Consider the following 25,495-nt stretch of genomic DNA (forward strand, 5'->3'; position numbering starts at 1 on the left):
GACAGAAAAAAAATACTTTACAGGCTAGAAAATTGAGCCAAATCTGTGAGATGAAATTTAACAGAAGGAAATGTAAAATTCTGCCTTCGGATTTTAAAAAACATCAATATCGCAATTGTAAGGGGGACAAGATGTAGCGTTGTTGTTGTTGTGACTGATTCCTCAGTTCCCAAGGACCCTAGCTCTCTGATTCCATCTGTAGTATTCTCTTGGCAAAGAGACTAGACTGGTTTGTCTTTGCCTTTTTCAGGAGATTAAGGCAAACAGGGTTAAGTGACTTGCCCAGAACCACACAACTAGGAAATGACTGAGAGCGAATTTGAATGCAGTTCTTCCCAACTCCAGGCTCAGCGCCCTTTCCACTGAGCCACCTAGCTGTCTATGGTAGATGTACATAGAGAATGGTCTAAAAAAAAAAAAGAACTGGAATTTTAGTGAACTGCAGCTTCATTATGTGTCTGAGAGTGTGACATGGCAGCCAAGATTTCTGCTTTCCCAGATTGCATTAGCAGGAGAAATGTAGGAGTCCCCCCTGTACTCAGCCTTAGCTAGAGCATATTTGGAATATTATGAGCATGACATTTCAAGGGCATTGGCCAACTGGAGCACGTCAACCAGGAGGGGGAAGGACCCGGGGACTTTTGTCTTGAAGAAGGTTTGTAATAACCGTCTTCTTAAATCTGAAGGTAGTGGTAGGGAAGGGCATTTGATTCATTCTTCATCTCAAAGGGCAGAAAACTTGGTGGAATGAGTAATAACTCAGGGATACAGATCTTGATGAGTAAGGAAAAAACCTAACCAGAAGAGCCATCACCGGAGGCTGGATGACCACTTGTGTGGCTGTTCTAGTGGACTCTTGTGGAAGGATGGCTTGGGCCCGAAGGCCTGTGAAGCCCCTTCCAGCTCTGAGAGCCTGTGTGGCGAGGGTGGAAGGGGAGGAAGCCCACCTCCCCACCTGCTCTTTGGGACTCAGGAGCCAATCTCTTCAATAGCTGTTGTTGACAACCTGTGGTTCATCCCTTCCTTCTTCCTGGATGATAGCAAGCTTTCATCCGGAACTAACTCGGCCACCCTCTCAGATGAATCCTTTGGTGTGAGCTCTTGCCTTTGTACATACAATCCTTGTCTCTGCCCTTAGAAACTTAAATGTAGAATTGGGAAAGATGTGAGAATGTAGAATGTCATTGCTGGCGGGGAGGAGGGGACGGACCTTAGAACCCAGGATGTCAAAACTGGAAGGGCCCTTAGATCGACATGTTCAGCACTGTCTCCTCAGTGCTGTGAGTTGGGACTTTGGTCAGGTCTCATCTGATCTAGAAGGAAGAATTGTCTCATAAGCATTTATTAAACTCTCACTGTATACCAGGCACCAGGTGCTAAACTGTATTATCTAGGATCTCTGGAGCAAAAAATATCCAGGCAGTGTTGGATCCTGTTGGTATGCTTCCCCTAAACCCAGTGGGCCCACGGGCCAGGGACCCCGTCCCCTGCCAATCAAGGACTGTCTCCTATATCACTGATCACTAAATTGGAAATGGTGTTTTACGGCAGCAATAAAGGGATGGTACAGCGTGAGGTACGTTTTTATACAACTCTATGAACTTTGTCATTGAAAACATTATAGCCTTGAATGTGAGAGCTCGGTGGAAGGCAATATAATTTGATTACCGATATTAATCACATAGAGTACAACATATAAAACCAGTAATGCATAAGTCTGACTGGAGCCAGAGAACCCTCATGTGCATCTCAGGGAGATTTATTCTCAGTAATATAATTCATTTGACATGAAAGTATCATAATTGCAGTTGCTAGGAAGAGATTTTTTTTCTTTTAAGGAAAAAGTGACCCTGATTTCAAGAGTAGCATTTTCTTCGCCTGGCTTCTCTTGGGAACCTGACACAAAAGATGGGCCGAGTCCGTCGTCACAGGATTGCGGTCCTTGAGTTGGAAGGGACCTCTAAGATCATCTGATCATTTTATCCGTGGCAACGGAGAAAGGCAGAGATTTATCAAGGCCCTAAGACCCGGAATCAAAATGGGAAGCTGAGTCTCAGTCCCAGCTCCAGCACTGATCTCACTGTGTTATTTGGACCCGCTTTTCATAAACCAGACAAGTCCAAGAGCCTGGTTGGAGCATCGGGAGATGAGGAGCCCACGTGTCCCACTCCAGGTGTCCCCGGGACATGATACATTCAGAAGGCGGGAGGAGGGTTTAGTTAGGTTCCCTCGGAGCTCTGGCGCTTGTTACCTTTGACTCAAGACAAATCACTTGGCCCGCGTGCTCCGTGAGGTGGGTGGGAGTGGCCTGGGCTGGATCTCCTCTGGGATCTCCTCTGCTCTGGATTGGGGATCTTCTGATTCTGTGGTTTGGGGTCTGCCCGAGCTCTGTGTGTGCAGGTGTTACTTGGTGACCTCTGGCCCGTCCTTTTAATCATAGATTGTTCCACACCTAATGGGGCTGGGTTTCCCCAGCGCAGGGGTGCCACAGCCCACCTCCGCCTCCTCGTCCCTGCCCCACTCCCATCTGCGGGACACCTTTGTCTGTTCCTTCGCATACCTCCAGGGAGAGGGGAGAGGAGTTAGCTCATAATGTCGTATTTAAGCTGGGTCTCCTCTACTTTCTGTGGCAGAATGGGCCTACTACGTGTCTGACACTATATGAGACCCCAAGAATAGAAATCTTTCTTCCCAGCCGTCAGCCAAGTTACAGACATTTACTAAGTTATCCTCTGTGCCGTTACTCTGACGGAGCATTCCTTGGCGGCAGGGAGCTTGCTCTCTGTTAATTGGCCCGCGTTCATTTCAGACATTGTATGCGCTTGATACCGGATTTCATACCACGGAGCTCACATTCTGCCCGTCAGCAAGCATTTGCTAAACCGCTTTTCGGTACCAGGTGCAGAGCCGGACGAGAGACAGCGCCTGCCCTCAGCGCGCGCTTCCTCGGAGGAAATGGGGGGGGTGTGTGTACATATATGATAGAAGAAATATATTAAAGAATCCATAAATATATACATGTGTATGTTAGAAGTATACTAAAGAATATAAATATATACGTATATGTAAGAATATGTTAAATACTTAAATACATATGTATATATGCATATATTAAAGAATCCATAAATATAAACATGTGTATGTTAGAGGTATATTAAATAATGCATAAATATATGTTTAGATGAGAAATATATTAAAGAATACATAAATACACATGAATATATGAGTATATTAAAGAATACAAAGATATATGTGTATATATAAGAAGTATATTAAAAATATAAATATATATAAGTATATTTTTAAAATCCATAAATATGTATGTGTGTGTGTGTGTGTGAGTGTGTGTGTGTGTGTGTGTACACATTAGAAGTATATTAAAGAATCCATAAATATATGTCTCTATAAGAAGCACATTAAAGAATCCATACAGTATAAATACAAGAAAGTGGGGAGAGGGGGAGCCCCCAATGGGGGGACGGGGAGAAGTGTGACCACTATGATCCCCCCATGAGCTTGGTGAGAAGCCAGCAGTTTGCCCCGGGGGCTGGTGGAGGAGGAGTCCCTTCCAGCCCCAGTAGCGGGGTGACAGGCCCCCCATTTTCTACAAGCATGTACTTGAGGGTGACAGACTGTAGCCTGTTTCAGAGACTGGAGTAATCACATGCGTGTGTGGGTGTAAATCAGGCTGGCACAGCCCTGTGAGAACACACCTAAACCTTCTTGTGTAGTCGGCTCCGGGGGCTCACCCTGTGCCTGTCACACAGTAGGTGCCCGTCACACAGTAGGTGCTTGTCACACAGTTGGTTGCTGTCACACAGTAGGTGCCTAATAAATGACCTTTGTCTAATTGAACAGAAGCCCTGCTTGCCGCCTTCACATGCGTGGGCTGTGGGGGGGGGGCATTCCCGGATCCAGCACTCGCACCCCCATGTATGACTGCAGGCACACGCATGATCAAGTACATTAAGTTTGGGGGAGGTTGTGATTTTACAGTCTGTGACATTTTCAAAAGGCATTTGAGCCGCACATCTCATCTTCCCCTCCCCATCCCCTCCCCCCACCCCCTTCCCGGCACGCTCTAACGGGCTCAGCTCTGACTAATATTCCGTGTTTAACTCACCAAATAATCAAGCCATGTTCAGCTCCTTCCTCGTACAGTGTTCCCTGAATTATTGAGGGTGTTTGATGTCAGTTAGCATCTGTGACAGAGGCCTCGAGCTCCGAGCGGCACACAGGGAGCCCCCTCCCCACGCAGCCTCCGCCTTGGTGAGCGACTCTCACCCCTTCCAGGCTCCAGATGGGGCTCACCTGGCCAGTCTCCCCGACTGTGCCCCCATCTCTCCTTGTCTGTCTCCCCCCGACCCCCTCCTCCTCGCCTTTTTCTCCCTAGGGTAACCAGGAACAAAAGGCCCTGGACCCGGAGCCCCCCTTCCTCCACCTCTCAGGGCCCAAGGCAGAGCTGTCCCTGGGGCCTCCGTGCCCTGTCCCGAAGCTGTTCTCCTTCATTGGTTCGGTAACCCTGGAGGTGCCTTCCTTCTTGCGGAGGCCGGATCCCAGGAAACCTCCCCGGGACAGTCCTGTCTCAACCCCCCTTCCCCCGCCCCGGGACAGTTCCGCACCCGCCCTTTCCTAAAGGAAGGCAATGGAGTCTCGTACTGGCGCACTCAAACCCCAGAGCTCTGGGGGGGCCTCTGAGAACCCCCTCTGTCCTGGCTGCTTCCCCTCCTCCTCCCTCCTCCCAGGGCAGACTTGGGCATTGAATTGTCCCCCCCCCCCCCCAGGGTGGGTTGGGAAAGTATCCTACACCGTCTCCTGCGGGGAGGTCTCGGAGGGCAGCAGTTATCTCGCTTTGTCTTTGTGTGCACGGAGACCCTCGTGTTTTACAGTCACTTATTCACCTCTGGGGGGATGTGAAGGGTTCCAAGCCCCCCACCCCGTTTCACCCAGATGCAGAAGCGGACGAGAGAGAGCGGATTTTTTTCACTCCTTTCTTGGCTCAGAGGTCCAGCACCCAGCGTGACTCTGGCTGCCTCCACACAGCTCCCCGTGGGAGGTTTCCCTCCCGGTCTCTTGCTGGTTCTCGTCCGTGGGAGGCCAGAGTTGGAGCAGAGATGCGGCTGCTCCGAGCCCCGGGCCGCCTCCGTGTGTGAGGGGGCCTGTGTGGGGGAGGTCAGTCCCTCCAGTGTGTGAGAAGCCCCTGTGCTGGGAGACTGCACCCGAAGCTTCCGGCTCCAACGTGGGGGGGCTAAAGTCCTTTGGAAGAGTTCTCCTCTCCTTCCAGGGCCTTCCCCCCACTGTGTCCTCTTTATCCTGTCTGTGACTCGCTTTGGCTTTGTCTCCCTTATTGGACTGTGAGCTTCCTGAGGGCAGCAATGGCATCTCCCACTTTTTCTGTCCCCAGGTGCGTCGCACTACAGGCTCTTCATAAATGCTGACTGACTCACTCACTCACTCACTGACTCGCTGACTGACTGACTGACTCACTGACTGACTGACTGACTCACTGACTGACTCACTGACTCACTGATTGACTCACTGACTCACTGACTGACTCACTGACTGACTGACTCACTGACTGACTGATTGACTCACTGACTCACTGACTGACTGACTCACTGACTGACTGACTGACTCACTGACTGACTGACTGACTGACTGACTCACTGACTGACTCACTGACTGACTCACTGACTGACTCACTGATTCATTGACTGACTCACTGACTCACTGACTGACTCACTGACTCACTGATTGACTCACTGACTCACTGACTGACTGACTCACTGACTGACTCACTGACTCACTGACTCATAGACTGACTCACTGACTCACTGACTGACTGACTGACTGACTGATTGACTCACTGACTGACTGACTCGCTGACTGACTGACTGACTGACCAACTGATTGACTCGCTGACACACTGATTGACTCGCTGACACACTGACTTGCTGACTCACTGACTGACTGATTGACTCACAGACTGACTGACTGACTGACTCACTGACTGACTGACTCACTGACTGACTCACTGACTGACTGACTCACTGACTGACTGACTTGCTGACTGACTCACTGAATGACTCACTGATTGACCCACTGACTGACTCACTGACTCACTGACTGACTCACTGACTGACTCACTGACTGACTCACTGACTGACTGACTGATTGACTGACTCACTCACTGACTGACTGATTGACTCACTCACTGACTCACTGACTGACTGGCTGACTAACTCACTGACTGACTGACTGACTCACTGACTCACTGACTGACTCACTGACTGACTGACTGATTGACTCACTGACTCACTGACTCACTGACTGACTGACTCACTGACTCACTGACTGATTGACTCACTGACTCACTGACTGACTGATAGGGCAGGAACAAGTCTCCGGGCACATCTGTTCTGAGGGTGTTAGCGAGCCAGGAAGGAAGGGCAGCCAAGATTCGGGGCTGCACGAGCCCGAGCCCACTGTGTGCGGCCCCAGACCTCAGAACCGGGAGCGATTGGAGGAGGTCGCTGCACAGCAGTTGGGCCTCTCCCTTAACCGCCTTGAGAAACAGCGGGTCCCTGCCCGGCGGGCTCTGCAAGCACAAGTCCCAGTGACTGTCTGGGGGAGGGTGTCCTCACCGGGGCCTCCTTGGTCCAGGTGGGGGTTGGACCTTTTGGTTTCCCGTCTAATTCCGAGATCCCAGAAGAGCCGCCTGCGAGCATCGCTTGTGGCTCCAGCCCCGGCACTTGGCCCATGACCCCCCTCCCATACCCCGGTGTTCTCCCCCGGGCCCGGCTACAACACCTGGGCCCAGGAGCTCAGAGCGTGGTTCTTGGGACCCCGAGACACCCTGACGATGGGCGGCGGTGAGGGCGGGTGTGGCGCGGTCTGTGCGTCGGGGTTAGACTTCGTAACCGCGGGTCACCGAGTGGGTGCTGAGAGACGGGAACGAAATAGGCCCTGACCTCGAGGGGCTTGCGTTCTGTCGGGGAGGCGTAGAGCCCTGTCCAGACGGGGCGCGGCAGCTAGCCCGCCCGTCACAGGCCCTCGCCGAGGGTCTCAGAAAGGGGCCGGCCGATGCTTCTTGCTAGAAAGCTGACGCGGTGGTTAACTAATGGCTGTGCGCAGAGAAGGTCCAGGTTCAAGTCTCAGGGGTGATGCGGCCAGGCTCAGGGCCGGGGCGAGTCACAGGAATTCTCCCCCTGGAGCCAGTAAGCTGCAGAACTGCCATCCGATTTAGTTTAAAGGGTGTTTCCTTACTGGAAGTTCCCTAAGCCAAAAAAATCTTTGAATAAAGCCTTTATTCAGTGGCTTTCCATGGCCACACACACACACACACACACACACACACATACACACACACACACACACACACGTGCCTGACCTGAGACACCCCGGAGAATGAGGGAAAGGGGCCCTGGGAGAGGGGCTCAGGGCAGAAGTGGCACAGTCACCAAGGCTCTGCAGCTGCTAGGGGACAGTGGGGGAGGGGTCTCCTCCAGGGGGTGTTGCTGCCCCTTCCCGGACCCTCAGTGGAAGACCCCGTGCTGACGGCCAGCTGACCCGAGGGTGCATTTGAATGTCCGGTTCCTCACTCGCCTCCCTTTTCTTCCGGGCCCCCAGGGAAGTTTCCTTTCTTTCCCACAAGGTGCTCGGGCAGGTGATGTAGGGCTCCCGGTGGTTCCTTAGCAAAGGCGCCTCTGCAAGTTCCCAGAAGCTGCCGCTGTCTCTGAGCGTTGCCCTGGAAGCCTCAGCCGCCCCCCCCCTCCCCCGTGCTCCCCTCTCCCATGTTTCAGGGCTTCAGGACAACTTTGCTTTTCTCCCTGAGCGTGAGTCCCATTAGCGACCAGGGGAAGGGCAGGTTGGGAGGACGAGGCGTGTGCTCTGTTCCCTGAGGGATGTGTTGACCAGAGACAGGGGGGCGTTAGATGATGATTTAAGAGTTTCCTTGTAAAGGCCTTTTTTACATGAAGTTTTCTCTCTTTCTCATCCACAGTGTGACAGCGAGAGCGATATTGATGACAAGGTAAGAGATGACTTCTTCCCCACATCCTCCCCGGTTGGGTGGCGGTAAGCGTCCTTTCTCAGCGGCCGCCCGGGCCTGATGTGACCCTCCGCTCACAGAGGACGCTGGCTTTGGAGCGGACTGCCTAAGCCACGTTCCTCCTCCCTCCTCCGGCATGCGCCGAGACAGGGTGGGCTGCCAACCCTCGGGTCCTTGGCTAGAGCCCCTGATGGGAGGGGAGAGGGGGCGGGTCTGGGGTGGTCTCTGCACCGGAGCGCATCAGTGAGTCTGCCAGACAGTGGGGTCTCGCACCTCTTGAGGGCCGGTCCCTGCGTAGAGAAGGCAGGAAGGGAGACCCAAGCGCCACGGGTCAGGGGGTGTTTGGGTACCTGCCGTGGCCTCAGGATGGAAGGAGCTATGGAGACCCCCTCTTCTAGAGGGGAGTTTCCCTTCTCTCCCTGCCCCAGCCTGCTGTGTGTGATCACACTCATTAACACGCCCCCACACCCCTCCCCCCTACACCCCTGCCAGGCCTTGGGCTAGGGCCCTCTCAGAGATGGGACTTCTCCAAGCCTGCCCCCAGGGAAGCCGGGACGCAGAGCGTGTGGGGGAGGGGAAGCCTGTGCCATCTTCAGGCCGCCATCAGATCTGAGTAAGGAGCCTGGGGAGGGAGGGGAGAAGGGACAGACCCGGCTCCCCTGTCACCTCAGCAGAAGGGGAAGGGGAGAGCATCCATCACGGGAGGGGGCTGGGCGCTGACAGGCGCCAGGCAGGCCCCCCGCGAGGCCCGGGATGAAGCTGTAAGTGACGTGCGGCGGCATTGGGCAGACGCGCCATTAACGACATTCTAAATTACCCCGGCGCCCGGGCCGGCCGCGTCCTCCCCAGACTGACGTTTGCTACATTGGGTTTGACTTCACCTTGTAGTGGAGAAATTGAAATCTGAACTACATTGATTAGCTTTCCGAGTGCGCCATGCGAGGTTACCTTATGAGGAAGCAGCTCTGGGCCGGCGTCCCACGGGGGAGGGGGTGGGGAGGTGAGCAAGCCGCACACACCTGCACGCCCGGGCCAGGCCTTTGGGCAGGAGACCCGGGCAAGCTCCTCCTCCCAGTCCGGCCCAGGACCCCGGGGTCCCACGGCTTTCCATGCTGGCTCCTCCTCCCAGTGGGGTCCAGGACCCCTGGGGTCCCACAGCTTTGCATGCTGGCTCCTCCTCCCAGTCCGGCCCAGGACCCCGGGGTCCCACAGCTTTCCATGCTGGCTCCTCCTCCCAGTCCGGCCCAGGACCCCGGGGTCCCACGGCTTTCCATGCTGGCTCCTCCTCCCAGTCCGGCCCAGGACCCCGGGGTCCCACGGCTTTCCATGCTGGCTCCTCCTCCCAGTGGGGTCCAGGACCCCCGGGGTCCCACGGCTTTCCATGCTGGCTCCTCCTCCCAGTCCGGCCCAGGACCCCGGGGTCCCACGGCTTTCCATGCTGGCTCCTCCTCCCAGTCCGGCCCAGGACCCCGGGGTCCCACGGCTTTCCATGCTGGCTCCTCCTCCCAGTGGGGTCCAGGACCCCCGGGGTCCCACGGCTTTCCATGCTGGCTCCCCCTCCCAGTGGGGTCCAGGACCCCGGGGTCCCACAGCTTTCCATGCTGGCTCCTCCTCCCAGTGGGGTCCAGGACCCCCGGGGTCCCACAGCTTTCCATGCTGGCTCCTCCTCCCAGTCCGGCCCAGGACCCCGGGTCCCACGGCTTTCCATGCTGGCTCCTCCTCCCAGTCCGGCCCAGGACCCCGGGTCCCACGGCTTTCCATGCTGGCTCCTCCTCCCAGTGGGGTCCAGGACCCCCGGGGTCCCACGGCTTTCCATGCTGGCTCCTCCTCCCAGTCCGGCCCAGGACCCCGGGGTCCCACGGCTTTCCATGCTGGCTCCTCCTCCCAGTCCGGCCCAGGACCCCGGGGTCCCACGGCTTTCCATGCTGGCTCCTCCTCCCAGTGGGGTCCAGGACCCCCGGGGTCCCACGGCTTTCCATGCTGGCTCCCCCTCCCAGTGGGGTCCAGGACCCCGGGGTCCCACAGCTTTCCATGCTGGCTCCTCCTCCCAGTGGGGTCCAGGACCCCCGGGGTCCCACAGCTTTCCATGCTGGCTCCTCCTCCCAGTCCGGCCCAGGACCCCGGGTCCCACGGCTTTCCATGCTGGCTCCTCCTCCCAGTCCGGCCCAGGACCCCGGGTCCCACGGCTTTCCATGCTGGCTCCTCCTCCCAGTGGGGTCCAGGACCCCGAGGTCCCACGGCTTTCCATGCTGGCTCCTCCTCCCAGTGGGGTCCAGGACCCCGGGGTCCCACGGCTTTCCATGCTGGCTCCTCCTCCCAGTCCGGCCCAGGACCCCGGGGTCCCACGGCTTTCCATGCTGGCTCTTCCTCCCAGTGGGGCCCGAGCCCGAGGACCGCCCAGGTCTGACCTCCTTTCCATCGCCCCATTCTGCTTCCAGTGTGGGAGTCCCAGACTCCAAATGAGACATCCCTGGGTCACAATGTCAAATGACCTTTTTCAGCCTCAGTTTCCTTGTCTGTAAATCAGACTTAGGATCCCCAGAGTACCTACCTCCAGAGATAGCAAGTCGCAAACAAACATACATAGAGACAAAAGGGAAATACAGGATCACTCTTTATTTCTCATCGTGGCCATTCTCAGGAAAGAGCGGCAGTCTCGGTACAGCTGCGGGGTCCCCAGAGCACATCCCTTTGCAAGGGACGATGGCTCACCTCGCTCACCCTGGGCTCTCTAGAGCCAAGTGCACACATGTGGACACAGGGCTGGATTCTGTCCTGGCTGTCACTCATTTTTTTAAGCCCGCCCCTCCCCAGGCAGAGGCAGCTCCAGTCTGGAATCAGGGATGTTTGTGGTGGTCTTTGGTTTGACCCCCTGCTTGTTGAGGTGGCAGCCCCAGTCGCTCGGCCCAGAGAGGCCCATCTTCTGCCCAGGTGCTTCAGGAGCCTCCTCCTGACCTGGAGGCCCTCGGGCCAGCCCTGGGGCTCCTCACTGTCCCGTTTCCCAGGCCCAGCCTGGGCCCAGTCTTCTGTCTCCCGCCTGAGCTCCAGGGCCAGTCCTGGGGACTGTCTGATACTCCCCCCAAATAAGGACCTTGTGCTCCAGCTCTAGTCCCCTGTGCGTGCTGGGCTCTGTCCGTGTGAGGTCCCTTCCGTCTCTTGCACTTTCATGTTTATATTCCTTCCCATTCTGGGGAATCTAAGATTTCCTCTTTTTTTCACCTCGAAGGGCTAATGAAAGGTCTAAAGAGGCAGAAGCGGGGGTGGGGGGGTTACTGTTTTATTAGCGACAGGTCCCAGGTGGTACAATGGAGAGAGCCCTGGGCCCAGAGTCAGGAGGACCTGAATTCAAATTCAACCTCCAACACTTACTAGTTATTCCTGGATAAGTCACTTAACTGCTGTCTGCCTCGGTTTCCTCATTTGTAAAACAGGAATTAATTTCATCTCCTTCCCAGTGCCTTTTTTTGAGGATCAAATGTGATAATATTTGTGAAGCACTTAGCGCGGTGCTCGGAACGTGGGGATCGCCGTGTAAATGCTAGCGATGATACTAAATGAGATGATATTTGTAAAGTTTTGCATAGTGTCTGATCCACAGAAGTAAACGCTTTGTTTTTGTTCACTTGTTTCAGTTCCTCCCAACTCTCTGAGGTCCCACTTGGTGTTTTCTTGGTCTGCCATTTTCTTCACCAGCTCATTTTACAGATGGGGAAACTGAGGCAGTGTAAAGTGACTTGTTGAGAGTCACACAGCAGGAAGTTCTGAGGGAAGTTCCTTCCTAGACTGGCAGTACCCAGGTCCTTTCCCTGCCTTGCTAGGTAGTACTTAACAAATGTTTGTAGAAACGGTGACTCTGTACCTGCCGCAGCCCCGCCTCAGCCCCTCTCTGGATGCCCGTAAGCTCGGGCCCGGGACCAGAGGAATGGGGAGCCATGCCTTGTGAGGGCGGGAGGGAGGCTGGGCTTTCCTCAGTCTGAGGCATCATTCTGGTCCCTGGCAGTTACTGTGATACGCTGTCCGTGCACTATAAACATTGTTACTGAAAATATATACTTCCTTTTAATAGCAACTCCAGCATTAACAGATAAGCAATTACCGTTCATTTTCAGGAACTATAAAGTCCTCATTAATTCAAGATTTATGTAGTCGGAGCATTTAGCCCAGGAATAACACCACCGAGAATTGGTTTATACACATGTAATGACAGGGCTTACGGCTCACTTTAGCCAACATTTCCATAATAGAGGGTTATAAACCATCCAGGCTGCTCCTGCATTGTCTCCTGCCTACCTGGACGGCTCGCTCGCAGGGGCCTTGGGCCGGGGAGCCCGACGACCCGGGCTCCGGAGCCGGCCGCCTTCTTGGCTCTGGGTACCGGGGCAGCTGGAAGCCGGGAGGGGGACATCCTGTGCCCTGCCCGGCCCCACTGGCAAGATGGCATGCCTGATCCTCCCCTTTCCGGGCCAGCCTCCTGGCCACCGTTCCATCTGACACACGCTCCTGATGTGTGTGGGGGGGGGGGATCTGTAGCTAATGAGCTGTCCCTTCCCCCCCTCCCATAGAGCTCACACTGTTCCCTCCTGCTGGGGGGTGGGGCCAGGGGGATGCTCCTGACTGACAGGCTATAATTGGGGGAGGGATGCATTACCAGCCCCTCAGTGAGGATGCTGTTAGCCTCCAGGAGACGTGTCCTCCCCCATCCCCTTTCTCAGGTCTGCCCCTGGGGAAGCTAGCTCCCCTGCCTCACCTCTCACCCACCACCACCTTGAGGGCCGCTGCCTTTTGCGAGCCCCAGAGCAAGACCAGACTGACCCTGCCAGGCCAGTGAGCAACAAGTCCTTGACCACGAGCTTTGCACTGAGTAGACAAGACAGAAAAGGGGCCCAAAGGTTTACTTTAAGCACCAGATATGTGCCAGGCATCCTTTTAATGTCAGATGGATGGTTCTAATATCAGATGGTTCACAAGCACTTATTAAACACCATATATGCCAGGAATCCATCTAAGGTCAGATAATCCACAAGCATTTATTAAATGCCAAATATGTGCCAGGTATCCATCTAACATCAATGGTCTGCAAGTGCTATTAAATACCAAATAAGCATTTATTAAGCACCACATATACTAAGTGATGCTAAGGATGTTAGTATGCTACGGATGCAAAGAAAGGCAAAAAACCAAACAACAACAAAAAAACAGTTCTTGTTCAGGAAGCTTACATTCTTGGGGGGGAAGGAGGGAGAATGACAACTAGGTATCAACTAGAAGTACCCAGAATAAATTGTGGATAAAGTACGTATAATTTGAATTATTTCAAAATAGTTTTAAAACCCATGGTCAGAACTCTGCACTTTTTATAATCAAATTCAGTTCAGTTCTATTCAGCCAGCATTGAGCACCTATTAGATGAAGGGAGTTGAAGGATGGAGAAAGAATTGACCTCAAGGAGTTGCCTTTCAGTAAATCATACAAAATAACCACTAAAGAATCCCAAATGGCCCCTCGCAGGATGTGCTAAGCCTTCAGAAGAGCTGGGTCTTGGTGGTTTCTTTTTTTCCTGTCAAATCAGATTTTTATAGATTAGATTTTTCTAAAACTGAGACCCACTCATATAGACAGACTTAAACAGTGAGAAAAATGTGGTCAAGGTCCAATCAGAACCTCTCCATGACTGACATTCTATGAGGCAGAGGGTTCACTCCCCACTCGTCTTTGAGAGGCCTTTGTGGGGCCTGGCCCGGGGGGAGGATCCCACCAGGCGATTGAGAATGGAGTGGGCTGGTCTGGAGGCTTTCCTCTGCTTAGAAAAAGTCCTTGGGAAGGGACCTCTGAGGGTGACCCCTCCTAACCTTTGACCCGCCGTATCCCTGGCCCTAAAAGCCATCAGCCTCTTGTTAGCTTCAGGTCCTGGGGCACAAGCCCACCCCAGAGCAACCTCGGGCTCCCTTCTCAGATCCAGAAGTCAGGTGAATTGGAGGCTAGGGAAGAGTCGCACAAAGGATGTCACTCAGTGAGAACGAGGAGCTGTGGGGTAGGGGAGGGCAGAGGCAGAGATCTCAGATACCTGTTTCAGCCGGTACTCAGAAGGCCCAAGTTCACTTTGAGGCAACCCTTGCCTCTGTTGCAACGAATTGTTCTTGCTGACGAGATGCTGGATTCTCTTCTCGGAATTGGTGCCCTCCCAATCTGGTAGCCTGAGACAAAGCCCTGGCGGCCCCGGCCTAGTTGCGGCTCTGCCGTCGTTCTCCCCGAGACCAGGCTGGCCTCTGCCCACGGATCCCAGCCTGACTCCCGGCTCCTGACAGCACGTCGGGAAGCTCTGCTCACCCCGTCATCTCCAATAATCAACAGCCCACCCGCCGACACTTTGACAGACTTAATGGTTTTTTATACAAAAATGGACAGACTTAATGTTTCAACTGTAGCAATCATCCGTCCTGATCTCTTTAATGAAATTAGATTAAGCGCACCTGGGAAAATGCTGAGACGGCACATTGCCTTCATCACCTCCTTTAATTTAAAACCAATTTGCGGGGAAAATACTCTGTGAAGCCCAAGGCTGCTTGGAGAGAGACAGAGGAGGAGGGCAGGGAGGGATTTCTGAAATCTGTCTGGATGGCTGCTGGCAGTGTTAATTCCTCTCCCTGCTGCGCTGTGAAATATTAACAGCCTTAAGGAGCAGATCGGGGAGTGTAGAGACTCTGCCATGTGGCTACCCCAGCTCCAACCCACCCCCTGGCTTTCTTCAGCCGAGAAGAAACAAAAACAGCAATCTGAAGAGACAGAACCCGCCGGGCACATCCCGAGCCCCCTCCCCCGCCACGGGTGGGAACAGCTAGCGGACCGCCTCCATGCTGGCCGCCATTGTTGGGAGAAGTCTCCCCGGCGTGGTGGGGGGTGGGCCGGGAGACAGGCCTCCCTCCGACCGGTGACGCGGCCCGGGCACCTGCTCCTGTCGCTGGGAAGGCCCCTCAGAGAGCTTGCGCTCGGGCAAACACGGCGTGCTCGTTCTCGCAGACCAGAGAGATCCAGGACTCGGCATCTCGCGGGACTGCAGCGTCAGCAGTTTCTTCAAAGCTTGACCAAGGATCCTGGAGGAGCGTTACACAGAGGTCTTGAATGAGCCCCCCTGGAAACAGCCAGTAACCATGTGGGGCGCTGTGTATGCAAGGCAGAAGTGGTCCCCGCCCTCGGGGAGCTTCCGGTCCATCAAGGAAGGGCTGAGTTCCCAGGTAGAAGATATCCAGCTCGATGGGGGGCCGGGGGGCTGCTGACTGCTCTCCCCCCGAGCTCTCTGGGCTCTTCCCAAGACCTGTTCCGTCTGGCCCCCTCCTGTGGATAGCTCCTCTCACCTCTGGGGGTCGGGCTGGTGGCAGGAAAAATCGGGACTGAGGGGGACTAGCCGGACACGCTATTTAAGATAGTCTGGTGTCCTGAGATGTTTAGGGCAGGGAGCTTGGAGCGCCTGAAGGAGTTAAGGAGAAAGAAAGAAGGTGGTTGTGAGGGGGTCTCGGATTCACCACAAATTACATTGAGCACGTGTGGCGGTGTGACCCTGGGCAAGGCCCCAGCCTTCCCTGGAAGGCTCAGAACTGTAGCAGACAGGCTTACCTCTACTGGAAGGGAGAACTAGGAGTTCCCCACGAGGGCGAAACCATGATCCCCTCAAAAAGTCAAAATGAAATTTATGTTTTTATTAAAATTTTTCATTTTCAAAACACACGCATGGATCCTTTTCCAAGATGAACCCTTGCAAACCCTTGTGTTCTGTTTCCCCCTCCCCAGACGGCAAGTAATCCAACATATAAAACGAACCGCGTACATCATGTTTACCAGAGCCGAGAGAGGCCCGCGCCGTTATTTATCTCCATGTCACAAGGGAGAGAACTGGCACTGAGGGAATTAAAGTCCAGGGCGACACCGCTAAGGATTAGAATCCCACTTTCTTGTTCCAATGCGGCTGTCTCCCGTCCAGCTGCCCCCATCCCGTACGGGACGCGCCCGCAGCAAGTGATGCAAGTCTCGGCCCCTCCTTCGGGGAGATAGCTGGTCTGTGGAATACCGGCCGCAGCCCTGCTCCTCCATTGTGTGTTAAGGCTTAGATAGTCCTGCTCCCGTCCTGTTAGATACCGAAGGAATTAGCAGGACTGGCCCATTCCACAGATGGAGAGCCCGAGTCCTAACAAGGACCATCTCACAGGTAGTAAATGACAGGCGCAGACCCGAAGCCCCACTGTGAAAATCCAGGATCCCACACATGCTGGTTCACTTCTTTTTTCTGTTTATTTAATCTCTCCCATGGTTTTTCCCCATTTGTTCTGATTTTTCTCTCCCAACATAATTTATAAAACAATGTGTATTAAATATAAACTAAAAAACAAAAAAGTCCCATAAAACTCTTAAAAAAAATTCTAGGATCTAAAATTTAAGATTGGAGCTGGAAGGGACTCATAGAAAAGGGAACCAGGCCCCGGAAGGCCAGTTCTTGGGATCGGGGTTCTAGGCCTGGCCGAGCCAGAGACGCTTAATGAGTCTGTTAAAAGGAGGACATGAGATGGGATGGGAGCAAGGGGGGTGAGTGCGGAGGGGGCCGGGAGGCCCCCGGACAGCACCCTCCTTAGAGGGGGAGGAAAGGAAGCTGGAGAGGAGGGAGAACTGGAGAAGGGGTCGGGAGAGCAGATGTCCCAGAACCTGGAAAATTCTGGGCAGAGGGCACTCCTCTTCTGGTTGGGGTTAAAAAAATCCTGTTATTATTCTGTTATATTCAGAGAAGGTGCAGAGGCTGGTGGTACCACAGGGGCAGGCCAGGAGAAGCAGGAGCAGAAATGGGGAGGGGGAGGCTCTGTATTAGGAATTCTCCCTTTTGCAAGGCATCTTGGGATTTTTTTTTTTTTTTTTTACAAAGCTTATAGGGCCCTTGAAGATAATCTCATTTCACAGATGAATTCAGTTTGGGATCCTAGGAGCCTGAGGTAGCCTGAACCTTCCCTTCTCTCTCCCCTCCCACCCCCACCTCTGCCCTAATAGCTGATTAGAAACAGCAAGCAGAAGGGGGAGGGACGTGTCAGAGGCTAGCCCATGGACTTGAAAGGTCATACTCTCAGGGGGAGAGTCATTGTTGAAAGCTTCCATCCCAGATGTCAGGGGGAGCAGAGGGGATTCGGCGGCTTCCTCCATTCTGCTGCCTCTGCACGAAGGGCCTCTTCTTCGCATGTTGTCTCTCACCGGCTTTGAGAGCAGGGAAAGGGCCTTTCTCTGCCTGGCATACAGTAGGCTCTTAATAGATGCTTGCGGTCCTGCGTCCCGAGTACTCGGAGCCCCTGATCTTCACTGGGTCCCGGGCTCTGCTGGAAGCCTTAGCAGAGTTGTTGACAAGGGTTGATTCCCAGAGACCTGACCCCTCCCCAGGAGCTCTTCCCTCCCTCGCTCCCTAACAGGCTAGACACAAGAGCCTTGGAAGAAGGGGCTCAGAGAGCCTGAGCTCAAGTCCTCCCTCTTGTCTTAGTGTGAGGAAGCCGGCGGGCCTTGGTTTCTCCCTTTGTAAAACTGAGAGGGGCCCGAGCCTCCGGAGGCCTCCTCTGGCGGGGCCCACCAGTCCGCAGTCTTCCTGCCCAGGACTTCAGCCCCTGCCCAGACGGACAGACGGGCCCGAGCCCGCGGGGAGCCCCCCGCCCGGAGCCCGGGAGGTGGCAGCTACTCTGGGAAGCCCCATACAGAGCCCCCGCTCCGTCCCAGGCTTGTCAGAGGATCGGTTCCGCAGCTGCAGGGGAAAGAGAGGTGTAAACTGCCAAGAACCATCTTAATGACGGCTGGAGCAGGAGCCAGATGCCAGATGGCAGCCTCCACTGTGGCTGTGGTTGGTATTTAACTGCGTTTTTATTGGAAAAATATGGGGTGAAAAATTGTGTGGGACTCATTAGGCGGCCTGCTGAGACTGTGACCGGCCTGCCAGTCTGCTCAGGGCTTGGGGCCAGGCGGCTCCTTAGGCCTTAGCTGCGGCAGCCCCTCGACCCGGAGGGGACGACTCCTCCTCCTCTTCCCTTTTCTAATTTCTTCAGCTTCACCCCCTCCTCTTATTTTTCCTCTTCTTTCTCTTCCATTCCTCTCTTCTCTCCCTCCCCAGAGCACGGCACCTCCCTTCCTTCCTTTTCTCTTCCTAACTCTCTCATCCCAGCTCCAGCCAAGACAGAGGCTGATTTCATCCAAAAGCTCCAGTCTGTTAGAGGCCTCCCGGACCCCCCAGAAAAAGCCACCTGATCCGGCCTTGGTAGCCCCAGGCCTGCCCTGCCTGCCCCTCTCCCCTCTCTGCCCTTGCCCAGCTCTAGCCTGGCCCGCCTGGCCCAGGCCCTAGTGTGGCCCCACTTGGCACTACCCCGCTGGTCCTGCCCTTCCCTCCTCCCTCCTTCCCTCCCCCCCTGAGCCCCAGCTACAGATGATTTTCATTTTCCTCTTCCTGCATATAAACTAAAAATATTGAGTGTGAGGCCTTGGGAAGAAAGGCTTGGTCTTTTCCCGGTGCAGAAGCATCTAGGAAACGCCTTTGATTTCTTCTCTCCCCCCTCCCCTCCCCCAGCCACCACCAATCGGGCAGAAGAGACGGGGAGATAAGGGGGAGCGTCCCTGGTGGGCTTTTTCTGTACTTGTTTCTGCAGGATCCTGAGGCTGCAGAAGGGAGGCCCCGTCTATGGGAGGGAAACCAGCCCACAGCTCCCTCTCCTAGTGTTTGCAGGTCGGAGGGCAGGGGCACGGGGCAGGGCCTTCCTTGACTGAACCTTTCCAAGGAGGATTGAATACAGACTGGGATTCACTCGTGCACAATGTGGCCAGAGGTCCCTCCTCCTCCAGGGAGACCAGAGACCTGGGAGAAGAGCCGCTCCCTGAAGGCGGGGCCGGCTCATTTCTGGCTTCGACCCCCCAGAGCGCCCGGCACATAGTAGGCACTTGGTAAATGCTTGCTGATTTCAGTGAGAAAGTGTCCAGGTTGTAAGCCCTGGAGCCAAACTCTGGCCCAAGATGGAGCCGGGGAAACAAGAGTACCAGAAAGCTGGAAAGCTGCTCCTGCCCTCTCCTAGATCTCTCTTCTCAGCTCTCTCTCTCCTTGCCCTTTCCTCTGTTTTTCCTCTCTCTCCTCTCCCCCTTCCCTATATTATAATGCTAGATAGAGCTGCCAGGGGCCTGAGAGGGATCTCCCCCAGCCCCTTCGTTTTTAGATAAAGAAACAGACCTGCCCAGGTGATAAACATCACAGAGGGGCTTGCTTTCTTTTCTCCCTCTCTCTTTCTCTCCTCCTTCCCTTCCCTTCCCTCCCTTTCTCCCTCACCCCCTCCTCCTTCTCTCTCTCCCCTTTGCCTGCTCTCCCCTCCCCCACGTCTCATTGGCAGGGCATTTACACCCAATATGGTGCCCTCGGCCCACCACCAGGAAGCAGGGTTAGGTGCGAGGCCCCCTTGGGGCCAGCTCAAGGTGGGGGTTCTGCTCTCGGACGGAGGTAATTTCTTTCCCGGTGCGTGGGTGTGAATCACGCCTGCTCCTCTGCTTGGCCCTGGGAGTCTCGCTCGCAGCCAAGTCTTCTCTGAAGGAGCTTTTCTGAGCTTCCTAAAGAGCATTTGTGTCTCCTCCGTCCCCGGACCTCCTCGCAGAACACCCGCGGCCTGACTCCCTGCACGGCTCTGTACGCAGACACACACGGCCCCCCTCTGCCTCTGCCCCCAATGTACACAGGACCCCCCCAGCATCCACAGGCTGCTACTCACACCGGCCGTCTGTCCATCCGTCACTGTCCCAAGGGGGCCTTCCCGGGCCTGGGTCCCCTCGAGATCTGGGGATGTTTCTCGGATCACTGAATCTCTTTCCCAAGGGATGTGGGGACACAGAGCAGGGCGGGCCCCGCTCCCCGAAGGCTCCTCCTCGGGGGTATCACTGAGGGACCAGCCTTGACCCTCTGGCCCCCAGAGCTGCCCCCGCCCGCCCGCCTGGCAGGTCCGGAGCCCGGCATTCTGCTTCCATCCCTGGTCTGGCTGTGACCCCAGGCTGTGACCCCTGGGCAGCTCTCCCAGACGGACAGCCGGCCTGCCTAAGTCTCCCTCCCTCTCTGAGGGGACAGAAGGGTTTAAATAAGGGGGGGGGCAGGGATCTGCCTCTACTTCCCCTTTTGGTCGAGCGGAAGGCGTTTGTGGGGGTGACCTGTAGGAAGCTCCGGCTCACGGGCGGGTACACGGAGAGCAGGACCAGGATCTGAGGCACTCCGGCCGCATGAGGACGTGCCCCGCCCCGGCTGTGAGCCTGGGGGCCCCCGGGGAGGGGGCGTTTTAGAGCCGCGGCCGAGGGGGCCCCGCCGGGCAGCGTGGCCCGGGGAGCGCAGCCGGACGGCTCAGATCCGGGCTCTGGAGTGACTCCCTGGGCCTCGGAGCTCTCTCCCGGGGACTCCCTCTGGGCTGGAGCAGAACGGAGAAGCATTTCTCACACATTTCCCACGCGACATGGCAGAGTACTGGGAGTGCAGATAGGAAACGGGGCACCCCTTGTTCACAAGGGGCTTGGGGTGCGGAGGGGAAGAGGGGGAGGGAAAGCCCCGGTGTGGGGAGGCGGCGGTCCTGGTGGGCCTGGGCAAACTGGGCTTCCCTCGGGGCAGTTGGGTAACAAATGCACGTTGGGGGGGGCATGAGGGATTCTCGTGGCAGGTGCGAGAGCCCCCTCCCCTGTGGGACGCCCCTTCCAGCCAGGGCACCTCGGGAGAGGCGGCTCGCAGGCCCTGTGGCTGCCCTCTGCCTCCCCAGCCCAGTCCCGCTCAGACAGTGAGGGAGCTGCCGGGCCCGAGCCAGCGCCCCCTTCTCCTCTGCTTTGGGCCCGTCCCCCGCTTCCCCCCCATCCTTGGTCCCCCCTCTGCCAGGAGACGGGGGGGCTCTCGCGCTGCGCCGGCTCGTTTGCCAGCGCGGGCCTCTGGGGGACGGCCGATTACAGAGGAGCCCCAGAGGCCCAGAGCAGCAAGAGGGAAGAGGGCTCTGCAGATGGCTTAATGGACTCATTTGTAACCACGGCAAGAGCGGGAGATGAGCTGTTGCCACGTTCTAATTTGACAGCCAGAAGCAGGGTGAGGGCCCCTTAGCTCAGCTCCTCCCCCATTGTCACTAGAGTCCCCAGCCCCCGCTGCTCCTCCACACCCACTCGCTGGGGGTGGGGGCTCAGCCCTGACTGTGGGGGTGCCTGCCCCTTTCGGGGAGGGAGGCCGTCTCTTCATCCTGACATCTCCCCCATTCCGCCCCCACTCTGAGGATCAAGGAGGGAGGGAGGCAGGCTGAAGACCCCCGGGGCCTGTCTCCGCGTTCAGTAACAAGGGCCGCGCTCGCCAGCTTTTCCCGGGGCTTTTGTTCAGTGTTGGGCCTGGCTCGGGGCTCCAAGGTCTGGCCGGCCCCGATGGAAGTCCTCAGACTGGTCAGACGCCCACTCTGTGTCAAGCACTTAGTAGGTGCTCCTGAGACCAAAAGAAACAATCCCTGCCCTCCCCAGGCTTCCCTTACCTTGGGGTAAGCAGAGAGTTCCGAAGATTAGCTACAAATGCTGCTTCCCCAGTAAATACGGCCACGCGGTGTCTGGGAGCAGGGGCCGGAAAGGCCTCCCTAGGACACAGCCCTGAAGGGAGCTAAAGGTGAGGAGGGGTCCTTCCGGGCATCAGGGTCCCCAGAGCACCAGGGGGGGGGCAGTCGGGCCTTAACAGCTGCTGCCAGAGGCAAAGGGAGACCTTGTCCGAGGCCCCACGCCCTGACTGCTTTTGGGACTCGGGGCCCTGACCTTACTGAGTCTCAATTATCTCATCTCTAGAATGGACTGCGTGGTAGCATAAGGAGTATCGAGGTCCCACCTAGCTGAAGGCTATGATCTTAACTGAACTGGACCGGGCTCTGGTTTCCAGGCCCAAGTTCTGTTCCGGGCTCTGGGCTGTTGGCCAAACTGGCTGTGTCTGGGCTCAGACCCTGGGAGAGATTAGCCAGCACAGATTGTTAGTGACAGCCGGACACTTTAGCGCTCCGAGGAGAAGTTTGATTTAATAGGGACCCTGTCGTTTGCCATTTGTCTGTGGGGTCCCATGGGGCGCCATGATCAACTGCCCTGTCCCCCGAGGCTTTTTTATTGCTTTGTCTTGTCTCCCTCCTGGCCCCAGATGGTGGTTCTGGGGGCACCTCTGCCAGCAGGGCGGGGGGGCAGGAGCCGGCCGCCCGTAGCCCGCGGGCCTCTGGGTTTGCTGGTGGATGTCGGCCCCGCTGTCAGCCAGGTCACGTCTCATATGTGGGAAAGTAGTCTGGGACTATTGACAGTGCTGGTGCCTGGTTGCCCTGGGCCTGGCCCCCACAGGGCCCACTCGTGTGGGTCGGGCGGTGGACGTCGGGCTTGGCTCCCGCTGTACCCAGGCTGGTCGGGGGAGTCGGAGCCGATTCGGGGGGAGGGATACCGGGTTTGGAGGTGGCCTCTCCTGGCTGAGAAGGAAGAGGGAAGGGAAAGGCTCATGTGGGAGCTTTAGCTAGCAAAAGAGGCTCGCAGACATGTTGGTATAGAAAAAAGCCGTGAATTCCTCCTTCAAAGGCCCACCCTCCTGCAACCCGCAGCCTCTGTTCTCCCTCCATTGTGGTTTCTGACCGTGAGAAAGAAAAGGCCTTGGGCTCCTTCTCTGAGGAGCTCGCCAAGATGGACAAAAAAGGCCCTGTTGGCAAGGAGGTGGACAGGGCATGGAGGTGAGGAGGGAGGGCGTCCCAGGGAAAGCTGGGTCGGGCCCGGTGAAGGTCAGATGGTATGTGAGGAGCACCTCTCACAATTGGAACCGTGGAGGAGGAGGAGATGGAGGAGGAGGAGATGGAGGAGGAGGAGGAGGAGGAGATGGAGGAGGAGGAGGAGATGGAGGAGGAGGAGGAGATGGAGGAGGAGATGGAGGAGGAGATGGAGGAGGAGATGGAGGAGGAGGAGGAGGAGGAGGAGGAGATGGAGGAGGAGGAGGAGGAGGAGGAGGAGATGGAGGAGGAGGAGGAGGAGGAGATGGAGGAGGAGATGGAGGAGGAGATGGAGGAGGAGATGGAGGAGGAGGAGGAGGAGGAGATGGAGGAGGAGATGGAGGAGGAGATGGAGGAGATGGAGGAGGAGGAGGAGGAGGAGGAGATGGAGGAGGAGGAGGAGGAGGAGGAGGAGGAGGAGATGGAGGAGGAGGAGGAGATGGAGGAGGAGGAGGAGGAGGAGGAGGAGGAGGAGATGGAGGAGGAGGAGGAGGAGGAGATGGAGGAGGAGATGGAGGAGGAGATGGAGGAGGAGGAGGAGGAGGAGGAGGAGGAGATGGAGGAGGAGATGGAGGAGGAGATGGAGGAGGAGATGGAGGAGGAGGAGGAGGAGGAGGAGGAGGAGGAGGAGATGGAGGAGGAGGAGGAGGAGGAGGAGATGGAGGAGGAGGAGGAGGAGGAGGAGATGGAGGAGGAGGAGGAGGAGGAGGAGATGGAGGAGGAGGAGGAGGAGGAGATGGAGGAGGAGGAGGAGGAGGAGATGGAGGAGGAGGAGGAGATGGAGGAGGAGGAGGAGGAGATGGAGGAGGAGATGGAGGAGGAGGAGGAGATGGAGGAGGAGGAGGAGGAGATGGAGAAGATTCAGAGGGAAAGCCCAGGAGATGAGCTTAGCATAGGTGAAGGAGACTTGAATGTGTGAACACCTTATTTATTGATAATAAAGTCCAAGAAGTTATGGGGAAGAAAAACAGAAAGAGGAGGACAGCTGATGACAAAACCTTGGAAGCCATTTCTGTTTTTCAAGGACAGACAGAAAAAGAGCTACTAAAAGAAATAAAGCAGGGCAGCTAGGTGGCGCAGTGGGTAGAGCACCAGCCCTGAAGTCAGTGGGACCTGAGTTCAAATTCAGCCTCAGGCACGTAATACTTCCTGGCTGTGTGTCCCTGGGCAAGTCACTTACCCCCAATTGTGAAGGAAGGAAGGAAGGAAGGAAAATGGATGGATGACTAGATACATAGATAGATAGGAAGGAAGGAAGGAGCGAGCAGGGAAATAGTTGGAGAGCCAGAATGTGGGAACATCATCTAGAAATCCAGAAAGGGAGAGAGTATCCAAATGAAGACAGGAGGTTTGAGTATGGAATGCGTCTCACACATCCAGAACTGGAAGGGACCTCGGAGGTCTTAAAGTGAGGGTGCGGACGGAAGAAAGGCGGATTTTGTGGCTAAGAAGACACCGGTGACTTGGCCATCCTGTCTGGTTCAGTGGAAAAATGAGGGATTTGGGACCTGGATTGATGTCCCGACTCTACTACTTAGCCGCAGTGCGACATGGGGCTAATCACCGGCTCTCTCAGAACCATTGTTTCACTATCTGTAAAATGGGGCCAAAGGATTAGATGACCGACCTTGTTCTCGTCAGCTAAAATCTAGAACATAGACGTGTCACTGCTGTCCCTTCCCCCTTATTTGGTGTGGTTCAGAAGCTGTGAGCAAAAGGTTTTGTTAATCGCCAGGGAAACAGAGCTGGGAGTTTCCCCCTTCCCCTCTCCTTCCGCCCCCCCCCCCCCCCAGCCCATCCACGTTTTTATTCCTCGCTCTTTGGCCGCAGTGGCTAGCATCGCCTCTCCTGTTAGGGTCAGGGGAGACATTCAGAAGCCCCCCCTCTGCCAGAGAAGTTCCTCATAAGCTGGGAGAGGAGCAGACATGGGGAGGGAGGGAGGGAGACAGAATCATGAAACCCCTGAGCCAGAAGGGACGTATCTGAGCAGAAGTCCTCTGGGCAGCATCCCCGGCCAGGGGTTCAGCCACTTAACCTCCGGTAATGGGCGCGTGCTCTCTCTTGAGGCAGCTGCTTCCACATTGGGGCAGCGATACAATATTGCTGGGAAACGTGTCCTTCTAGCAGTCTGAAATCGGCCTCTTTGGAGCTCCTGGGGCTCCCACCTCTGCCCCCTTGCCAAAAAGAACACATCCTGCAAACATTTCAAGGAAAAATATAGTTGCCCCTCCCCTCCCCTTTTCCAGGCAGTCCCCCGGACGGCTCGGGTGGAGGGCTGGCTGTCTCTCTGTGCAGCCATTCCTACCCGGGTCCTTGCTAGGGTCTGGTGCTCAGAGCTAAAGTGGTGCCCTAGGGGTGTTCTTACTGGGGCAGAGCCTCACCCCCAGCAATCGGCATTTACGGATGTGTTTCTGAACTTTTCATCATCGTCGCGCAGCGAAGACGCTTGTCGCTGGGTCGGCCAGTCTGGGCCGACTCTTCCCGATCCTGTTCGGGGGTTATCTTGGCCAAGGTGCTGGAGCGGTTTGCCGATTCCTTCAGCTCGTTTTACAGATTGGGAAACTGAGGCAGGCAGGGTTTACTTGCGCGGGATCACTCGGCCAATAGGTGTCTCAGAACCCGCGAAGATGGGTCTTCCTGACTCCAAGTTCCATCCACCTCGGCGACACTCACTGCCCGGACGTAG

The 25,495-nt window shown here is 55.9% G+C and overlaps 1 protein-coding gene and 1 long non-coding RNA gene across 20 annotated transcripts in view; one reads left to right on the top strand and one right to left on the bottom strand.

Moving 5' to 3' along the window:
- The window catches only part of FBRSL1 (fibrosin like 1), a 243,842-nt gene that overhangs the window by 162,051 nt on the left and 56,296 nt on the right, over positions 1 to 25,495 (top strand). For 18 of the 19 annotated variants that reach the window (XM_074300108.1, XM_074300116.1, XM_074300010.1 and 15 more), the window contains one exon: positions 8,003 to 8,032. The exons of the other annotated variant lie outside the window; for it this stretch is intronic. In XM_074300108.1, coding sequence (XP_074156209.1) covers positions 8,003 to 8,032 — 30 coding nt within the window. The remainder of the gene's footprint in view (positions 1 to 8,002; positions 8,033 to 25,495) is intronic. 19 annotated transcript variants of the gene reach the window in all.
- On the bottom strand, positions 2,885 to 4,893 carry LOC141561087 (uncharacterized). The gene is made up of 3 exons (XR_012487959.1): positions 4,808 to 4,893; positions 4,124 to 4,167; positions 2,885 to 2,941 (listed from the first exon to the last, which is right to left on the bottom strand). It is a non-coding gene; the product is annotated as an uncharacterized LOC141561087 (long non-coding RNA).

The sequence above is a fragment of the Sminthopsis crassicaudata genome, chromosome 1, assembly GCF_048593235.1.
Source record: "Sminthopsis crassicaudata isolate SCR6 chromosome 1, ASM4859323v1, whole genome shotgun sequence".
Taxonomy (NCBI): Eukaryota; Metazoa; Chordata; class Mammalia; order Dasyuromorphia; family Dasyuridae; genus Sminthopsis; species Sminthopsis crassicaudata.